Raw genomic sequence first — 21,641 nt, 5'->3', positions numbered from 1 at the left:
CCTAAGAATCCTAAAGAGTGAAATTTCAGGATGGACCTAAAATGCACTAAACCCTTTTTGGATAAACTCATTATTATTAACTTGATTATCTACAGTGATCCCTCGCTACTTCACATTTCGTTTATCGCGGCTTCACTACATTGCGGATCTTTTTTCTAAATTAAAAAAAACATTTAAAAGTCAAAATAAAACTTCTAAATTGAGGAAACGTGTCTAACCTTTTAGACAATGTAGTATTGCTCCAAATGTCCAATTACATTCCTTTAGAAGACCGTTTTTGCGTGTTAGCACGATCGCGAATTAGCATCTTTCCGCTAACTCGTTAGCCTGTCCAGCACTTCTTGTTGGTGACCGTACTTCACTCATCGCGGGTGGCTTTTGGAGCCAATTATCCGTGATAAACGAGGGATTACTGTACTTTATCCCAGCAGTTGTTTTTTTGGTCTTCTCACGAAGCGTTCAATGCTGAATTGGACATTCGGCATTTAGCGTTCGTGACATGAGAATTAATAAGTTCCACCAAGGACGGTTTGTTTACAAGGTAAATAAACGACGGCGGCCATCTTGGCTTGGCTTGTCTGCTTCCAGCAACACTTGATGGAAGTGTTTGAGTAGCGGGCTGCTTTTCCAGTAAGTGTGTTTAGCCGAGGAGAGCCGCTTCCTTCTTCCCGCCGCATGTTTTCTAGGCCCAAGGACAGAGAGGCCTCTGTTACGTCCGTAGCTGGCGTCTCTGGCTAAAGCCTCGTCAAATGAGTGTCTCTCCCTCGTTGCCCAGACTGGAGGTCAGAGTGCCAGCGGGAATGAAAAGACCGAAAGAGCCGCTTCTCTCGCTTCACCAAAGAACCTTTTGTCCTCCAACTGTCACCGTCGATACTGCGAGACGGGCACCGAATGTAACCAACTTTATTTCGGTAATGTATAAGCGACAGCAATGGTCGGTCAAAAGTCAATGAACATTCAAATTCAAACTAAAATTTAACATCTGTAGAGCAAAACTGTAGTTATTGTTATAAGGCTTGGCAAGTGTGTTTAACGGAATATTTATCACATGCTTGTCAACTATATCTGACAGGAAAGAAAGTGTAACGGTGCCCTTCCTGTGCTAACGCTAGCGTGACAAAATGTTGCACTCATAGTTCCTCTTCTGCCAAATTGGGTAAGTTAAAACGAGGGCGAATCAAGTGTGAGATGCCGTCAAAAGAAGAAGTACAAGGGTGACAAAAGGTCGACCCAAGTTCATTACGCTGGCTCTGGTGATTTGATAGAATCGCAAAGGATAGATTTTCGCGAGATATTGACTTATTAGTAAATCCCTTTTGCTATTAATTAAATATATCAGGCCCAAGTCTAAACATTTCGTAATCAGGCATGTCCTAATGGAGTGGGCATATTTGTTGCTCAACAGTCAAATAAAAAAAAACAAACATTTTTTTTAAACTATTTTATGGCCATATTGAAAACTTGTACATTCACCTTTAGGATAGCTGCGTTAGTTATATTTAAGTAGTGTGTTTAGGTCACGTTGTTGCTTATGTTGTGGCAGTGTCACATTTAGTCCACTAGAGGGCAGACAGGTTCAAATCAGTATTGGATGAACTGTATACTGTGATGTTTGAGAATTACTTTAATATTGTATAAAAATGTAAATACAAGTTAATTGGTATATTTATTTATTATATACAAATGTGTTTTGAATTGTAAAATAAAAAAATGATAAATATTTTGAATAAAAATAAAATAATCAAATTGTTATTAAATGTTTTTTTAACTGGCAAAATATGCACACGTGTAATTTAGGTAACACCATTTCATAATTTGCTCACTGATAGTATTACCAGAGCAGATTAACTGAATAATCTGCAATTTTGCTTTTTTTTTTTTCCTGACGATGCACAGCAACGGATGTGTGCAGATATTTCAGACCAAAATATCCCCGTGGCTTTGCTTGGCTCTCCTCCCAGATGAGAAGGCTGGTATTGCTGGAGCCGTCATGGATCCGAGCTCAGGCAGATTCCACCTTTGTCTTCATTTGTCCGTCAGCTAAGAATAAAGGTGACCTCACAGGTATGGACTACGGTTGGTAATACAGTCATGGCTCCTGCTGTGGTTGGTTGACGTACGGTATTCCTTCATAGTGGTTAATCCTGATTATATTAGATACTGTTTTACGTACTCAAGCCACGCAGGCAGGGATGTTTATATTTACCCAGGTATTTATTTGTTGGGCTGCATCTCTCACTTGCATGGCTATCCTTTGTGTACTCTTGACCTTAATGAAGACAAGGTAATACTGTCAACAAAGTACTTAACTTGGAGGAGACCTTGGATGAATGCATTCAGTGTACGTACGTAAATGAAGACATTCATATTTCAACCCTAATTGTATTTTCGTATCGATTTTCTTGTGCACATAGCAAAACTTTCACAGCTGTCACTTTGCCTTTACTTGACTATTCAGGTCACATTCTTACAAAGCATTTTGAAGATGATCCTAAAAGTGTCTTGTCAGCCTACGGGGAATGATCCATGCCTACTGTGTACGTATGTATTTCAGGAGTGGGGGAGGCCCATGCTGGATTGCTGCTGTCACACTTCCATCCAGCTCACCGGGCAGAGGAGAAAGGAGCAACCAATGCTGGCACTCCACAATCCCACCAGCTGTCCTCTATGAAGCTTTGCAGCCAGTGGAGCTTAGGAGGAGCTTTTTCCCAAGCCAATATGCTCTACAGGTACGCTTTGATCATAGTTTTTCACTTATTTTGAATCTTTAGAAGCTAGTATTGCAATACATCTTAGAACTGTAAACAGGGAGACGATCCAAACTTTTATGCAGTGTCAAGCTAACTAGTACGGCATCAAATCATTTTTGCGATTTGTTTAACCTCTGTTCTCCCTCTTTATTATTATTAAAACCGCCATACACACCATCTATTTTCCGTACCGCTTTATTGCACTCTACTAAATTCGACCCTCGGAGCATTTAGGCTGTGCTGCATCCTCTTTACAAATTAAAGAAGTAATAAAGTCAACATGCCCAAAGTCCAGACTTTGCTGGCGAGTCATTCATCATAAATTGCATAATAAATATGTCTTTTATTCTTATGCCTATGAGTTTGCGAAAATATATCTACTTAAAAATGGTTGGTATCTACCTACCATTGCGGAAATTCTCCACCTTACAACAACGAGGCCCTCTAAAGTGGCCAGGCCTGCTCCACTTTCTTTGATACTACAAAATGTGTTTTGCGGGCATCTTCTGAGGAGGCACACAACATGTACCGCACATGGAAATCACCTGCTGCATTGAGATAGACTTGAAAATGAGTGGGAGGGGAGTGGTGGGGGGGATGCGAGCTGTCAATGTTGATTCCGAGCGCGGCGCGGAGGAAAAACCATTAAAGCTAGAAGTGATCCGGAGGAGGGATCGTTGGGACTGCAGCATCAGTGACGTCACACTCGGCTTGGAAAGGCTTTTGCTCTTAATCTCAACAGGAGGGTAGAACTGATAATGGGGGGGAAAAACTTGTTAGACACTCAGTAGGACGGGTGACATATTTTTACATAGGCTGCAAAATGCTTGGAGTGCCTTATCAGGCAGGCAGGGAACCACATTTAGTTATTTGAATCGGCGTGCATAATAGTACGGCGTGATTTTTTATATATATATAATGTATTTTATTTTATATATTTTTTAAATTTATTTATAAAATTTTATACATATATATATAATATACTTTTTTTTCATTATTTACTGACACTGTTCAACCTCAAAAGTATTTAAATTGAGATCATTTTAAATGAGTTTAAGATCTATGAAAGTATTTTGAGTTGAACTTGTTATCTAATGTATTTGACTGAAACATTGGCGGCTTTATTTAAGCTTCACTACCAGATGTGAGACATAAGGTCAGGTCACACTGGCTTTTAATCTCAGTGCCCAGAATGCACATAGCATGAGAGAGTATGTGCAAATTCACTGTCTTTGTGAGGACTGTGTCTTGGCGACAAAATTGACATAACTCGATCAGAAGGTCTCACTGGGGCAATTAAAGCAGAGAACTTGGCTTCCGGATGAATGTCTCTTTCCTCTGGGGACTCCACACAAGAACGTAACGTCACGTTCTACTTGATGATTTTGACTGACACACTTTGAAATGGGATCGACGTTGAGAAGCGTTTTTAGCCTCGAAGGCGTTTGTGACATTAACGATGAGGGCTTGTTACAAGTACACATGAACTGTGGGATCGGGTGACTAAATGCCTTCTTGGGTCAGTGTGCTATATATATATATATATATATATATATATATATATATATATAATATTTTTTATATTTTTTTTTACTATATATATTTTTTAATATATACATTATATATTATAATGTATATTTAATATATATAAAAAATATATTATATATATTTATATATATGTTTTATACTATATATGTTTTATACTATATATTTTTTTTTATACTATATATGTATATATTTTATACTATATATTTTTTTCATACACACATATATATATATATATATATAATATGTTTGTTTGTTTGTTTGTTTGTTTTTTTAGCTGCACAAGCGTTTGCCATCATCAAACACAACGGAGAGGATATAAATAAACTGCATTGGCCTGGAGATATACGAGTGTTGAATGAAGCATGAAATCCTGCATTGTCACATTACAGCTCAGTGGGGGGGAAGGAAAGTAAAGACGCCTTCGTCAACTGCTCACTTCATCGTGCTTTATTTCCCCGCGCCTTCGCTTCACTCCACGACGTGGACTCCCCATCTGCCCGTGTCTCTTTTGATTGGTACTTTTCAGTGAGAAAAGAGCATTTGCGCAATGGGGCACAGATGGAAGGCTAATGTGAAGAGGTCATGCGCCATGATGACAGATTTGCCATTTGCCCTCAGATTGTTTTCGTGAAAGAGCATGTAGGTTATTCCATACGACAGAGGTTAGGGCTTTCCCATAAATCAAAATCCATCAACTCTGTTTTACTTACACCTCCTCCCCTTCCTCTCGCTCTCTCTCTCTCGGGTTGTGTGGCACCACAGAGCAAAACACCGCAGTTCTTCCAGTCAGACTCTCTCCCTCAGACTCTTTACACTCGCCGCACGCCGCTCTTCGCCGTCCTCTGGCTCGAGTGAGCTGCCATGCGTCTTAGTTTCTCCTCCTCTTCCTCTCCGCTTGTCTTCCATCATTCCAGGGTCCTTTCATCATCAAGCCCAGCGCTTTCGCTTCCACGCTGGGGTTGCTGAACCCCTTGCAGGGGACTTCTGGGACTGGACGCAGCTGGTTGTGGCTTATCGGGTCTGACGAGACCTCAAAGGTGGACTCGCATCAGCGGTGTCATCCGAGAGACGTTCATGACAACTCATTGCATGTAAGGATTGGGAATTTTTTGCAGTTTTGTGTGTGGAAGAATGTTTGAGTTTTCCAGCAGGAGAGCTTGTTGCTGCGTTTAGATGTTTGGCAATGCAGTGTTACTCTATTTGTGTTGTGGGTGACAGAAATAGGAACAGTTAGTGTAACTTTTCAGGGATAAACATGACGTGTTGCTGGAAAAGATAAGTAGCCTTTCCTTTTTCGTTTTTCCTCACATTTTAGGTGGAGTCAGCATTTTGCAGGATCTCATATGTCCTCACGCTCCAGTCAGGATGGGATGGCTGTTCCATCAGTTTAAGTTCTCCACGCCTCACATCATGCTCCTTCATTCCCTGCCTGTGACCTCCATATGAGATTCCACAACTGTGAGCAAAGCTGGCCCAGACGTTCAGCTTCACATCATCCTAAAAAGGAGCAGCTAGCCCGGCGTCGGAGCAGCTCTAGTGGCTGCGGCGTTTGTCGGTGACCACAGCCATGCAGGTGTCTTTCGCGTGCACAGACCATGGGCTGAAGGCCCCGCGCAACGGCGAGCACAGCAAACAGAACACCACCAGCCCCAACACTACCAGCCAAGCCCGAGCCCGATTTCGCACCGTGGCCCTGATAGCTCGCAGCCTGGGTTCCTTCACCCATCGCTACCATCACAATCTCAAGGAGTCCACCGCCAAACTCACCGGGATGAAGTACCGGTAAGCTTTTCCATTCTTGTTCTCGAAACTGTGGAGTACTAAGTGGAATGAATGTGAACATGAGATAATGTGGCAAGGATGAGATGAATATGGAGATGAGCAACAGGCGTTCAGTGGGAGGGTGTGGGTGAGCAGCCACGTTGTCTGAGGAACAAGAAGATGATCCTTGAGCAGATTTGCATTTTTTTTTTTTACAACTGAATGTGAAGAAAATGATCAATTGGTTTATTGCGTTTGTTTTATCCGCACACTTGTCCACATTTGCAACTGTTGAAAAGGTACTTGGCAGTCCTTCAATTGAGCAGATGATTTACGTAATAATATAGTGCCAAGTGTAATAGAAGCCATGGGCTGAGTAAATAACACTTCTCTCAATGAGTGGGCTCTCAATTTTGAACATGGCTTGGCTTTTAACTTTCCACCATCTTTTGGGCCTAGTGAGTGGTTGGTAGCTTGACACAAAATGACAAAAGAGGACGGCCAGAAAAAATTGGGAACCAGCTGATGAAAAAGAAGCAATCAGCAGAACATAACAAAACGTGCGATAAGCTTCTCACTCAATCTCATCTCGTTTCCATAACGACAGGGCAACTGCAGCCCACCGCCACCCCCAAGCACGATGACGATTCGTTCTGTTGAGACCAGTGATGGTTTGAGACCTCGACTGGGGCCAGAGTTTTTGTCAAAGGCCTGTTTGGTTGACAGGACTTTTGGTGTAATCCCACTCTGCCATATTGTCACATGGGGTGTTCCACAGGGTTCAACTTTGGGGCCCCTGTTGTTTTCAATCATTTTGGTGCCATCTTTAGAAAGCACGGTATTTTGTTCCACTGCTAACTAGATAATAGTCAGACCTTCCTAGTATAGAAGAAAAATCTATTTTCCCAAAACAGTAATTAAGACAAACATGAGGGTGCAACAGTAGAGCGAAATGTGAGCACACAAGCAGCAACATCAAATGCCACCCATTTGGCCCCGCCTCTCAAAGGCGCAGACTTTATCAAAAAAAAATCTCTTCCCTATCCCTGAAAATCAAAAAAAGGTTCCATTTCTAAGAATATTTTCCCTGACAGACACGCTTGTAAGTGTTTTGTTGGTATTGACTTGCTGCCTTCCATACATAAGCCAATAATGTACTTGCACTGGATGTGTGAGACACAGCGGGAGCATCCGAAGGCGTAGGAAGTCAAAGCAAAAGAAGATGCCGAGCATAAACTAATAATGCAACCACCTGCAGCGTTTATGGTTGTCAAGGCGACCCCAAAAATAGTGCATCTCTAACTGCAGGGTCCTTCACGCGCAAACCTTCCGTGGCAGTTTGACCTTTTCTTACTCATGGGAGAACACACAAAGTTAAAAACTGGCACAAACATGACGGCGCAGAGAACCTAGGCTAAACTGAGCTCCTCCGCAAAATAAAAAAACTTGTCAATCAGTCAAGATGGATCATTTCAACATACTGCCTTGAAACCGATTACTACTTTCCTACTAGCCAGGTCTTTGGTGCCATATTGTGGCATCTTAAAACATTATAGAAAGGGCATAAAAACACCAATAAATAAATAGATGAATAAATAAATAAATTAAATAAATTAAATTAATTAATTAAAATATTAATTAATTGACTGGTGTTAGAACACTGAGCATTTGAGCTGCATTTATGTGAGGCTAGAGCAAACAAGCCTCTCTTAATACCGAGATGTCCTTGCTCTCGGTTAAATTAGCCAAACTTTCGACACATTTTGCATTCTAATCGAAACACCGATTGTTTTACTCGAGCGTAATGACTTTCAAGTAGAGTCAACTCATCCTTTCTTTGTAGAAAACAGACTGTAATTATAAAGATAATTGGAAACCAAGAAAAAGATATAAAACATGGCGATGATGCTTTGAGAATATAATGATTTGGACTTGTGCACATTTCGTTAGTGGGAATTTATTATCTGTTGCTCATCCATTCAATAATTTTAAATGTACATTTTCTGACATACTTTCTGCGTGAAGGTAGGTAGGGGTTGGGGGGGCTGAATCTGAAATTCACAACACAGTGAATCAAGCACTTCAGATCTGCCCACATGTTCTTCAATAAAGAATCAACCCACAGGCCACCAGCTCTGAAATGCGGGCTACTCACTGTGGAGAGCTTCGTAGCTTTTCCCACACACATCATTTTATCGTCTTTGTTAGAAAATGTTGAAGCGAGATGGTTTCAATATTTGTAAGCTACAAAATCACACAGTCAACAGCTTGGATTTGAAATGATCCGTTAATGCTTTTCTGCTTCTGACCTAAACCCTATTGAACATCTCCGGGGGCACCCTCAGACAAAAAAAGCAGAGGTCTCTGTAATTCACCATGGAGCTCTATGATGTCATCAAAAGACTTCCAGTGTGAGGCTCTGGGAACGACAATGCTGAAAAATATTAGTAGTTACACAAAATATGATCGTTTTGGATGCAATTTGGACATTTCCACTAGAGGTGTGCCCACTTTTGTTGCCAGCAATGAAATGTCCTTTTCAGGGGACACGAAATGTAATCAAACTGTCTGATGGATTTCCAATTGTTGCAGTCTTGGAAGTGAACACAAAGAATGCTGTCACATTTCAAGCATGCGCACTGTGCACCAGCCTGTAGGCAGCCGCCTGTCATTCTCTGTTTGCCGTTCTTTGTCATATAGAATGGACTTGAGGTTGCCATTTGCAACCCCACGAGTCTGTTGCTTGTATCTGCCCTGTTTCCTTTTAGTTAGGTTTATTATCTATTCATTTCAAATAGCTCTATTTCCCCACAGCTTATTATCTGTTGCAATTGAAGAGATTTTTCTCCCTGCTGGTTTGTGGCCCCCGTTAGGGAAACGAGTGGGAACAGAAAAGGCGGGTGTTGGCTAATTCTTTTTCTGCTCATCAGTGTTTTGTCTGCAATGATTTATTTACCTGACAAAAAGGTAAATATTGATTTGAGTAAGGAAACTGATTTAAAAAAAAAAAATGTTTTTTTTTTTTGCAAACACATTATACAGTCGGAGGCAATTTTTCCGAAGATTTAAGAGCAATAACTCAGCCAGATGTTGATTTATTAGCTCAATGTCGGACGTTGGAATGGAATCATGTCGGAATAGAAGCTCCATACTGGATAGCGGCTGGCTGGCGGGATGCTCATAAGTGGTGACAGGTTTTGTGCGAGTGGGCGTCTTCAAGTGACTCATTTGTCATCTTTCTTCAAGGCTTCTTTGGGGCAGCATCCAACCATGAGAGACTGAGGCGCAGTCATTAGCTTGAAAAGTTGTTGATGTCTTAAGTTTGCACAGTCAAGTTGTCCTCCAAATGAACAAAAGTGCTTACGTTTTATCATTCATCATTATCATTCATGGCATTGTGCTAGGTCCACACATTTGACTGCTTCTAACATTTCTTTCACAATAAAATTCCTAAATGTAAGAGATATTTGACATATTTACCGCCTTTGACTACATTTATTGAATGATTCATTCATAACATCTTGGAATTTACACATTTTCACAGTACAATTCCAAAATGATGAGATTTTTAAATATTTACATCCTCAGATACTTTTTTAGAAGTCACACACTGACACACACACAAGTCAGAGCAGCCCGTTTATTATTGATCACAAAGAAAGGAGGCCTCACATCCAACCTTCCCATGTTATTTCCCAAACTTGCATTTGGGTCAGTCTCCTTGGTTTACTTTTAATGAGTCAGATCTTCTTATATTCCTCTCGTTTAATTAGAATGTTAATTTTGGATCATTTTCTAAATTTACCAAATTTGATTTTTTTTTTCCAATTTTTTTCATAGCCCCCAAAAAATGAAATTTTTTTTATTAAAAATGGTAAATATTTGTTTCTTTAGATTCAACTTTGATGAGTGTGCAAAAACAAGTCCATCTCAATTTTTGCATTCTCGTGCTTCTTCTTCTTCTTCTTCTTCTTCTTCTTCTTCTTCTTGGCACTCTGATGGTAAATCATCTGCAACTCTTAGCTCATCTTTCTCGGAATTAATAGGAAATTACAGTGAAGCTCTGAACTGGAAGTGAAGCTAACCTCAGTGCTGAATAAAGCAATAATTGGCAATGGGACAAGGTTCAACTTGGAATTCAAGGCAGACTGTGATAACGGCATGACCCAATCAGTGCAACAGAGATGCTCGACAAGTGCTGTCACATGCAACAACTAGCATCCGGGAGCATTAAACACAAGTGACATTAGTCATATTCTGTTTCCCTCTGCAGGAATCTTGGGAAATCTGGTTTGCGTGTGTCCTGTTTGGGCCTGGGTGAGTACATTTAATTAGCGTTAGAGTGCACATGTAATGATTTCACGAGCAGTCAAGTGCAAATTTGACTTAAGGGAGAACAAGGCACAGGCACAGAAGTATTTTTTTTTCTCCTCCCATTATCTTATCTCATGCATCATTCATACATATTGAATGTAAGACCATGCAAATGTGTTCCCAAGCTGTTATTTCCTTTTAAATATTTGATCGGTAGTAGTGCACAATTATTGCTCATCAAACATTTATCATATATATATATATATATATATATATATAGTATATAAATGTGTGTGTGTGCAAGCGCTACAACGTGCCTCGGTGCCAAAAAGGCAGCAGAGCAGCAATGAAATGCTCGCATGTTTTCCCACTACCACTGACCCAGAAGCACAGTTTTTGGCAAAAATTCCGAAAATATGATTGGTCATCATATTGTGCAGTGATATATGAAGGAATGTGGCCACAACACACCAAAACAGTGGAGCCCTTTTTTTATATATATATACAGTACTGTAGTATTCCCAAAATAATGTGACATAATTTGAAATGAAAACTCCTTCTCCTCGGGAAATCAAATATTTACAGTACTTAAGTTTTTTTTTTTTTTTTTTTTGAGCCAATGTATTTGTTTTGACTTGAAGTAGGATTGGCCCATGATTGGAACAAATATTCATCAAAATCATTTTGGACTGCTATTGAAATCATGATTGATAAAAAAAATTGATTTTTAAAACATAAACATTTCTCAACTTTAAATATAACTTGAAAGATGAACTAAAGAATTCATTTCTGACAAGCAAAATGATAATATATCATAATAATAACCATGAAAAGCAATAAATACACAGCTAGTTGAATACGTGCATAAAAATTCTTATCATCGATATCATAAAACATATAAACTAAATATAAGTAATTTCCCTTCTGAGGAATAAACGGAGTTGACCTCAAAGCCAGCATGTGGTTAATTTATGCAGATTCTTTTTTTTTTCCTCAATCAAGTCTAAAAATAAACATGACATTTTAAGACATGCTGTAAAGCCCACCGGATTAAACATTTGGCTCCGATGGTTTGAGCGTTTTTTGACGTTGTTGTGTGACTCAACAGGCACGTGGGTGACATTCGGTGGTCAGATCTCAGACGAGGTAAGACATCCTTTCAAGTTCCATCCTTCAGCAATTACACCACCAGAAGATGTTCTGACTCATTCATCATTCCACCCAAGTGTAGCGACTGAGCTCTTGTGACACCCAATTAAATGTCCGCCATTTGGCACATTTGTAAAATGACTTCATTGACAAAACACCAAAGATGTGAATGGATCCGTGTTGTTCTTGTGAACTCAATTGAACTGAGGAATGGATAGAGATTGTACGGTAACGGACAAAATATGAATTATGCATAAATGCCGTCTATTGCGTTTAACTCATCTGCGCAGGGCTCCGATTAGCTGAAGGGCAAACGTAATCAGCATGCAGCCTACAGACTTGATGATTAGTTCAATTCCCGAGGGAATTTCACGGCCCGTCTTTTTGAAGTTTCTAGCCGAGTGGGTGGTTGCAAAATACCCATGTGTTATTAAAGTGCATTCAAGTTCATAAGGGGAACCCATCGTTGTGTGTGTGTGTGTCAGGTGGCCGAGCAGCTGATGACCATTGCGTATGAGAGCGGGGTCAACCTGTTTGACACTGCAGAGGTGTATTCAGGCGGGAAGTGAGTGATTGTTTTTTTTTCTTTTGGCACGATTTAGCGATAAACCAGATTTTATTCATCTCACAGTGTATTTCTAACATTATGATCATGTTTTTTTTCTGACTCTGTAAATAATGAGCAGGAATAATATTGCAATTTTGATATATTTAGCGCTCTCGATATTAGATAAGAGTCGAGCGCTCAAATAAATGGCTTGGATCTGATCATCCTTTCTATCTTTTGTGCCCCGTGGTGTTTGGTTTGTTTACAGAGCAGAGATAATCTTGGGAAACATCATCAGGAAAAAATGCTGGAGGTAATGTATATGCCGCGAAGTCGTACGCATTCCCAACCCATTTTGTAAATTAACATCTGCGTGGAATGGGTTGTTTACATTGTTTGCTTTTGCAATCTGGCCTTTCTTTGACACAGCCAGGAATGGCGTTCCCATGCTGCCAAGTTACCATTTGTCATCTTTGTTACTCATTCCAATGCCTCGTTAGAGAACATGAGGTTTTAATCCAAGAGGATTAATTACACGTTTAACAAATATTGTGTTGTGTCACTCATTCCTCAATTTTACTTTTACAATTGTTACATTTTATGTCATCTCTTTTTATAACCTGTAATATGTTCTTTTTTTTTTTTTCCTCTTGAATAGAGCACAAGCAAAATTATATTTAGGCTAAAATACTGTTAAAGAATTCCATAAAAGAGGTTATAAAAACATGAATCATTAATTATTAACCATTTAGAAGAAAAAGTTATATTGTCACTCATATTGCTTTATTCTTCTAGCCTACGTTTATGGTTGGTTATGTTCTTGACAAGCAGAAATGGTGGAATCTAAATTTGAGAGAATAACATTCAAATCAATTGGTCATGGTTTTCAAAAGTGTCTTTGTCCTCCCTTAGGCGATCCAGTCTGGTGATCACCACAAAACTCTACTGGGGAGGAAAGTAAGTGTGCGTGTGTGCACGTGAGACCATGACGGCAAAATGTTTTTTTTTTGTTTTTTTTAAACCCATAAGTAACATAAATTGCCCTCACTTCTTCTTTCTATTGTTTGTCTTGTTTGCTTTTGCTGCAATCTGTGCTCAACCTGTATTCGTCACATTTTTCTTCCTTCCATCACATTATCTAAGGCAGGTCATCACACTATACAACTGCAGCAAGTGGGTCGGTCAAATTAAAAATAATAGCACGGCGGCACCTTGAGATATAAATACCCCGGATAAGGAGATTTTGGATATAGGCTGCTGCCAATGATTTTAACTCACTTCCCAACAAGCAGCTGTTTGCTAACAATGCTTAAAAAAGAGGCTTCAAGCTGTTTATTGACATTTGAAGTTGGTTGTCAAACTAAACAAAAACTAAACAATTACTTATTTAATCAAGCCGCATAACTCATGAAAGTCGAAAAAATAATTGGAAATGCCATATATGGGCTAACAATTGACTGCATAAATTCTTTATCTTCTGTAAAGAATGGCTAACAGCATAATGAGAGGATGACCTGGGCGAATTAACAAATTAAACTCATAAAATAGCTCAAGGCTCCGCTGTGGAATATATTATAAAAACGAGCCACTTAACACCCATTGTACGCTATATAGATTTTTTTTTCTTTTGATTGAATTCTTGCGTTCAAAAGTTAAATGAGCCACGGATGCTTGTAATTATCATGACATATTATGCTTGGACTACACAGTTATTACACGACGGCAACTAAAAGAAAAATAAATGATAGTAATAAGCACTTAATCGATAGTATAAAGCTCTCCAACAGGATAGAGAAGCATTTAGGTTCTCCCTGCAGAGTAGCTGCATATGGAAATTGAACGTGCATATCGAATTTCAATTCCAGCGAAAAGCAGGTTGGAATGCTAATGTTGTTTTCAGTGTCGCCGTAAAATCAACACTGCAGCTTAGGCACTTTGTCTTAAGGTTGACTTACTAAACTTGTGTTTTTCTTTCTCCACGTTTGTCGGCTTTCATCTGCTTCATTATTTTATTTACGGAGAATATAAAAAGTCTACACACCCCTGTTCAAATGACAATTTTTGTGACATAACACTAATATAAATTAAATACAAGAATAAATCAATTAAAATAAAAGAAATTATTATGACCCATCACACTTAAAGTGGCCGATTTAACCTAAATCAAGTTTGGTTGTTTCTAGTCCACTTTTCTTGACATTTATTTTTTTACTATCAGAAGCCTCGAGGATTTTTGCTGCCGCTGACTGCGGTTTCAAACTGTCCATAATTTATTACAGTTTTTTCCAAGAGCCCACAACAACCCCGAAGCATGAACAAGGAACTACCATGCTTCACTTAAGTCATGTTTGCGCCAAATATCCTTTAGCAAAAAAAAAGTTCAAACTTTGTTTACTTGGACCATAACATAATATTTTTGAAATGAATCATCTTAGTCTCATTTTTTTTTCCTCTGCAAAAAATGTTTAACAGGGGTGTGTAGACTTTTGATGTCCACTCGTGTGTGTTTTCTTTGCCTCATTTTCTAGGGCTGAGACAGAGAGAGGCCTCAACAGAAAACACATCATTGAAGGTGACAGATGTTCTCTCCTCTTGATTTGTCCTTCACGACACCCCATTACTCCGATCCCCGTTGGCCTTTCCTGATTTTCTTCTTTTTCTCTGCCTAACTCACCTCATCTGTCTTTCTGTACACTTTTGCAAGTTCCAACCTCCCTGATGTCTGTCCTGTCTGTTCCGAGGTATTTATAGGAAACAATGACTGCATCCTGCAGTTTGCAACAGCTGTCTGAGTGAGAACAGTGTGATGAAACGATAAATTAATTATTAATTAATTAGGTGAATTTAATGGCATCTGATGTTCAATTTGTCGGGGAAGTGGATTTTTTTTATTTTAAATTACTACTATTAGTTTGTAAATAATTAATTAATTGGACATGAATGGATATTACATATTATATTCTTGTAATCTTGTCTTATGAGTTTGAAAGTCGGACATACTAGAGAAAAAATATTGGCAAATTTGTGTGCAAAAACATTTCTCAGAAAGTTACTTGGCACTCTGATTTGAAAAATAAAGTAAAAATGCCAGTCTCATTATGTATCTACAAATTCAAATCTGCTGATACATTTCTTTTATTGGGCCACATAAAATGCGTGCAGGTGAAAAATGAAGTGTCATGCTAAGTGGAGGCATTTTCTGTTCAATACATCTGAAACAACTTCAGGATGTGATGGACTATTTTGTTCCTCTGGTACTCATTAACCCATGATTGGAATGTTTTCAACTTCACTTTCACATACATTCCCAATCCTCCTCCTAACATGCCTTCCAGCCCACTGCGCATTGCACCTCTCGCAGTGACTCAGCTCTGACTCCCGTGATTAGCATTCACAGCAGCTACTCCAACTTTCTCCTTCAAACAAGTGAGAGTTTCTGTGTACGAAGCACGGAGGACGGACATTCAAGCGGCATTGTTGAGGGCATCATGGGGTAGATATACCAGTGACAGTCTGAAACATAATCTAGGTATCTTAAAGCAGCAAAGACCCCAAGGAACATGTTCATTAGAATATTATGCAGAGGTGCACAAATGATACTATTTATAGTCGCTGAGGAGATTTAGGGGTGGGCGAGAAATATGTTCTTACTGGGAGGAGGGCATAAGAGAAAATAATTGACAAGTATTGGTATGGACCTCCTAAATTTGAATGTTTCTTTATTTATCAGGAAATATTGTCTTGGAAAATCTATATTATATGTTTAGCTGTGTTTTTTTTTAATACTTTTTTGGCTCTGGTGAAAAATATTTATTTATTTATTTTTAATGTATTTATTTAATATTTTTTTCTTTATTGGATAATTTCTTATTTATTTATTTTACCGGGGGGCCACTCAATGTGTGGTCGGGAGCCACAAACAGCCCCCGAGCCGCATGTTGACTATCCCTGCCTTGGGTGGTTGATCAATTAAGCACCAAATTGAGTTTTGCCCTGTGACTCAATGCTTTTAATGAGTAGCACAAATGAGCAGAGCTCTAGGATAAGTCTTTCTTGGCATCCTCGCTGAAATTTAGCCCAGAGGAGAGAGACAATGATTCCTTGACTAGGTCATCTTCTCAAAAGACACTTTTGTGGAATTCAAATCTATTATTCATAGGAGACACCAGAATCTTTGTTGTTCAACATCGTGGTCCAAAAATAGCCTCCCCATCACAGCTACTTAAAATAATCTACACAACAGAGGATGGTGCTCACTGTGATGGTGCAGGCTCAGATTAGGATTCATGTTTTGGGTGTTTCAGATTTAGGGAATGTACAATGGAGAGTGACGGTGAAATCTCCATTGGGATTAGCGGCTGCCGAGGAAGCCTGCGGCTCTAATCTGCCTCGAACGCTCAAACGGTGGAAACTGCAGATGCCGTTCGCCGTGACTATCTATTAATTTACTGCCCTCATTTGTGACAGCTTTTCATCTTCCATCTGTTCTTGTTTGCCTGTGAAATGGGACATACGTTGAATAGTCTCCTGATATCTTCTATAGTCTATCCTGCTGTGCTTTATTTAGGAATAAGGAATATTAGTGAGCCTTTTATTTGAACAATTACTGATTTTTTTTTCCATACATACAGTCTAAAATTTTTGGCTCACCCAAATTTAGCTGTTTCCATCAAAACACGGTTTTATACAAATATTATTTATATGAAGTTTTCCACATGCAAACTGTTGAATTTACTCAATTTCATTTTGTCAAGTGGTTGCAGAAAATAAAATCATCTGGATGAAGATACAATTTATGAGTAGACTAACTACAAAAATTCAATTGTTTACTTTTTATGTCAAATATCGTATTTGTATAAAACTGTGTTTTGATGGAAACGGCAACATTTAGGTGACCCCAAAATGTTAGTTTTAGTTGTATGTATATGAAAATGTATCTTCACTATGTCTGTGTTCTCACTCCAGGTTTAAAGGGCTCTCTTCAGAGGATGCAATTAGAGTACGTCGATGTGGTTTTTGCCAACCGACCAGACAACAACACCCCCATGGAGGGTAAGTTCTTGCTGGGTTGGAGTGAGTTCAGTCGGCAGTTGGTCGAGGCTCAGGGCGGGGACAATGCGCATTGTCCTGCAACTTGAGAAGGTGTGAAAATATTAGAAGAGCCTCAGCAGATCTGTGGCCTGACAGGATTAGCATTTGAGTGGCGCATTGCTATCTCTGTCACACATCCACGCATCTCCACTAATCGGACCAGTTCGCTTCGACTCTCGTCCTCTATTTTTGCCCACGGGTGTCACTCTCTCTCGGTCTCGGTGGGATCAGCACTTTCCACAGGGTCTCCGAGCCCTCCCCGTTCTTCAGAAGCAGGATTATCTGGTCCCCTTGGGGGAAGCTGGTGTATTTTTGGGTCAGACTCTCAAGTGTTGTATTCCTCCAACGCTCGGTGGTGCCTTCACCATTCTACCATCCCTTTACCTCGTGAATGTTGGTACCTATTCTGCATTATTTGTTGAAAAACTCACCTGATGTGCTCAGGCCAGAGCCCCGTCTAATATAAATAGATTCCTTCGGCGCCATCTTGTGGGAGCTTTGTGTCAGGGACTTCTCTTCAATTGAATTTTGTCAGGCTTTTTATAGGTGCTGTTTGGGTTTGTATTTGCTTCTGTGACTTTGAGTGTCCCTGACTCTGTGCCAGGCAACTCATGTTCCTCAAGGCAGCAAAAAGTGATGTAATGGGGGCAAAGTCTTTGTTTGTTACAATCGGCGCCTTTCTTCTCTCATCACTCTCTTTTTTTTTTTTTTTTTTTTTTTGTTCTTTACCCTTGAATGATCCTTGATCTAGCTTTCAGGACAACAAAGACAATCACTGCCCTGATCCAACAAGCCTGACAGGCTCCATCTAGCTTGACATATTCTTTTTTTAAGGCACTTTATAGTTGCACCTTTTGCCGTGAGTAATGGCATGGTATAAAACCGCTTTTCAAAAGTGGCTTTTCAATCATTTTGTCAAGCAAGAAAACATAAAGTACTCTCGTTACGGTATCATTGATGGCACAGCACCTGAGGGAGAATGAAAACAAAAAGCATGCATCAATGTCCAGCTCATTCTGTTGTTTTAATAGACTGTCTAGCCTGCAGTCAGACTCCTCGTCATTTTTATTTGACGGACCCAAGTGCCAGAACATTGAACTCATTCAATTAACTTAATGTGAGATTATGCCAGAGAGAGGCAGATGAAGAGACTGGTAATGAATAAAATCCATTATAAATCATCTGCATTCGCAAATCAATCTGCTCTGCTCTGAGATTTCGCTGGGGATTCCTTTCATCAAATCCATTACAATAGACGTACGTATTCAAAGACTATTTCGCGTCACGACTAATCACACAGCTTTGGAGTGGTCCAGGATTTTTAAATTAGTCATCATGAATTTTCACACTTTAAATGTACTCTAGATGCACCATGATTATTCATCGCTGGAATCTTTTTCACATTTCATATTCTCATTGCCAGTCATTCTTTTTTCCACCCCCAATTGTTATTATTATGATTATTTTGATTAAGAACAATAAAGAAACATTCTTGGAAATAATCTTGACTACACTTAAAGGTAATTTTAAAAAATAAAAAATATATATATATATATCCTATAAATAAAGAGATACTGTACAATGGCAATTAGGGGTGTGTATACTTTTACTACACGTACACTAAATTAAGTATTGCATCTTATTTTTCCAAAAATATCGAGCTACTTTTTGGAAAAGCTTTGTATCATCAGTTTGAGTCCATAATGCGGTTGTCACATGTTCAAATATCACCCACAATGTTCTTGTGTGATGATGACTGCTGGATATCTCACCCAAAAGCTACAAGGACATCTGTTGTTGGAGACATCATTATGAACCTGTTGGAGGGATCCGTAGATATAATTGCGATCCAAGTTACATTTCTTAGTTTGCGCCATTTGTTATACATAGAAAGGATATTCGATGAACAGGTTTTACAATTTTCCGGCATGTTTTGGGAGCTGTTATTCGTCCTCCCACCTGCTTCACCCACACACACAGACTGGCACGCACACATTGAAGATAGACTCGTTGTCGCTCGCTGAGGCACATGATGGCCCAGAGGGAGAACTTCTGATGAAAAGAAAAAGAATCACTTTTTTTTTTTTTTTTTTAATCATACCCTGCTGTGTTCTCTTCTCATACCGATTTTCAGTACTTGCATCCAATTGCCACCATGGCAGATGGTTTATTAGTACATTTAAAGGTCGATTAGAGACAAAAGCAATATCATATATATTTAACTCCCCTTGGCTCTTTTGTTGTCTTCACTAAATAGTTACTTTGTGTACAGAATAAAGAAACAATTTATATTTAACATAATGTCCCTTTTACATGTGCATGTAGAGATCGTGAGAGCCATGAGTCATGTGATCAACCAGGGCATGTCCATGTACTGGGGAACATCACGGTGGTCTGCCATGGAGATCATGGTGAGTTTTTTGGCGCAAAAGTAATTTTAGTATAATGTAACAGAAAAAAATTGCACATGCATAGGATTAATTTGTAACTATTTAATTCCTTTCTGTTTTATTTAGGAGGCTTACTCAGTGGCCAGGCAATTCAATCTCATTCCACCAGTCTGTGAACAGGCCGAGTATCATTTTTTCCAGAGGGAAAAAGTGGAAACACAGCTGCCGGAGCTCTACCATAAAATCGGTAGATTTGACTTTCATTATCTTCCCTTGAAATCCTTCATATTTTTCACCTCGACCTATTTATTGTTTCATCACAGGTGTCGGGGTGGTCTCATGGTCCCCTTTGGCCTGCGGCATCATCACTGGCAAATATGACAATGGGGTGCCCGAGTCCTCCAGGGCCTCCATGAAGGTACTGGTTGAACTTCATTGTGACCACCAGCCTTGTTCCCAAACAGCGGGTACAAGCATCTAATGCTGTTTAGTTATCCTAATCTGCTTTTTTTTTTTTTTTAAATCTCATTTTGAAGCCATATCAGTGGTTAAGGGAGAAAATAATGAGTGAGGATGGAAGAAAACAGCAAGCCAAGCTGAAAGAGTTGGCTCATATAGCAGAGAAGCTTGGTTGTACGTTACCCCAACTTGCTATCGGTGAGAGACTTCATTATTTTTAAGAACTCTAAACTTTATCTTCCAAAATTGCAATCCCTGCAATCTTTGTGTTTGCAAAATCCTATCTCCCGCTGCTTTGATTTCCCTCACATAATTTAATCAAGTTGATCCATCTGTTCTTTTCAGCATGGTGTCTGAGGAATGAAGGTGTGAGCTCAGTACTGTTGGGATCTTCCAATCCAACCCAGTTAACAGAGAATCTCGGAGCCATTCAGGTTGATTTAAAATCTCTATTAATTCCAGTGGAATCTTCAAAATTCAAAAACCATTCAATTCAAAAAAGAATTTCCAGGCGAGTGTCGTCAGTGTTTGATCACATATTAAAGCAATGCTGTGTGAACTCTAGGTGATTCCAAAGATGACAGCGGGCATCGCCTCAGAAGTGGATCACATACTGGGGAATCGCCCACACAGCAAAAAAGACTACCACCATTAGGACAACCTGACAGTCTCTGGAAAGTGTATCAAAGATCACACATACAGCCATGGCGCAACAACTAGTGCCCAACTTTGCTTGTGTGGCCCTGTGTGTGACTGTGTAAGATGTTCTGCTTGGTTCCTCAGCCACTTGTTATCATAAAATGAGATCCTCAGCAAAGAATGCATGCTTACATACAACCATGGCAGCGGGCAGATGCGACGGAGAAGATCCAACGTGATCATTACCCTCCTGTTCCCAATCTATGTGCACAAAGTCACGAGTGGAGAATAATGCAATAAATTCTGTATGATGTGAAGAAATTCAAGCAGCATCATCGCTGTGCAGTGAATACCTTAACGTTAAATTGCATTTGTTTTTTTAAGACAGAATTTTGCCTCGCTAAATGTTTAGGAGGTGTCGGCAACATGTAACCTGTGTAATTGAGCCTGGCCTCAGCAGAATGGATGCTACGTTGCATTTTTTTTTTTTTCCATCTCAAGCTGAAGTGTCAGTGTGATAAATTGTCCCTGTATAGGATGAACTGAGCTCAGCTAATATATTTTCCAAAACAACTGTGCTGTTACTGATTGTAATGTGTTTTAAACAGTTACAACCATCCTCCAAAAATGTTGTTTACCTTAACATGTTTTTATTTCAACTCTTGTGGTTAAACATTGTCAGGGTTGTCATGATGATGAATGGGAGAGGGGAGCTTTTAATGCCATATAGGCCCTAGCTAATGAAAACACACATCATACACACACACTGCACTCCAAGCAGTTTCTTCCAGAAGCCATTTTACTAAATGGGTCTTTGTTTTGCTCTGTTCATGTGTATTTTTGGCGTGGTTCATCAGCGTTGTACATAGAAATAAAGAGATTATAACTAATTTGTGCTATTTTTTTTTAAAAGGGACAAAATTGTTTATGATGGAAACTACTGATCTGACCCCTAACAGAAACAGCCGATAGAAGATTGTTTTATGATCAATT

General features: G+C 39.3%; 1 protein-coding gene across 2 annotated transcripts; it reads left to right on the top strand.

The window, feature by feature from the left end:
• Positions 1-348: 348 nt before the first annotated feature.
• On the top strand, positions 349-21,538 carry kcnab1b (potassium voltage-gated channel subfamily A regulatory beta subunit 1b). 2 transcript variants are annotated; one of them, XM_049748351.2, is made up of 19 exons: positions 349-630; positions 776-911; positions 1,897-2,064; positions 2,555-2,729; positions 5,213-5,389; positions 5,614-6,080; positions 10,333-10,376; positions 11,482-11,519; positions 12,008-12,087; positions 12,338-12,382; positions 12,982-13,026; positions 14,598-14,641; positions 17,035-17,121; positions 19,486-19,571; positions 19,677-19,797; positions 19,874-19,968; positions 20,087-20,207; positions 20,355-20,443; positions 20,575-21,538. In XM_049748351.2, exons 6-19 carry the CDS (start codon positions 5,866-5,868, stop codon positions 20,662-20,664), a joined length of 1,200 nt encoding a protein of 399 aa, XP_049604308.1. In that variant the 5' UTR covers positions 349-630; positions 776-911; positions 1,897-2,064; positions 2,555-2,729; positions 5,213-5,389; positions 5,614-5,865; the 3' UTR covers positions 20,665-21,538. The 2 variants fall into 2 exon arrangements, with proteins under 2 accessions (XP_049604308.1, XP_049604307.1); XM_049748350.2 differs by having other exon boundaries at positions 4,573-5,389.
• Positions 21,539-21,641: the final 103 nt, after the last annotated feature.

This window comes from Syngnathus scovelli, chromosome 17 (genome assembly GCF_024217435.2).
Source record: "Syngnathus scovelli strain Florida chromosome 17, RoL_Ssco_1.2, whole genome shotgun sequence".
NCBI classification, from domain to species: Eukaryota; Metazoa; Chordata; class Actinopteri; order Syngnathiformes; family Syngnathidae; genus Syngnathus; species Syngnathus scovelli.
This window is presented reverse-complemented; position numbering and strand designations above follow the sequence as displayed.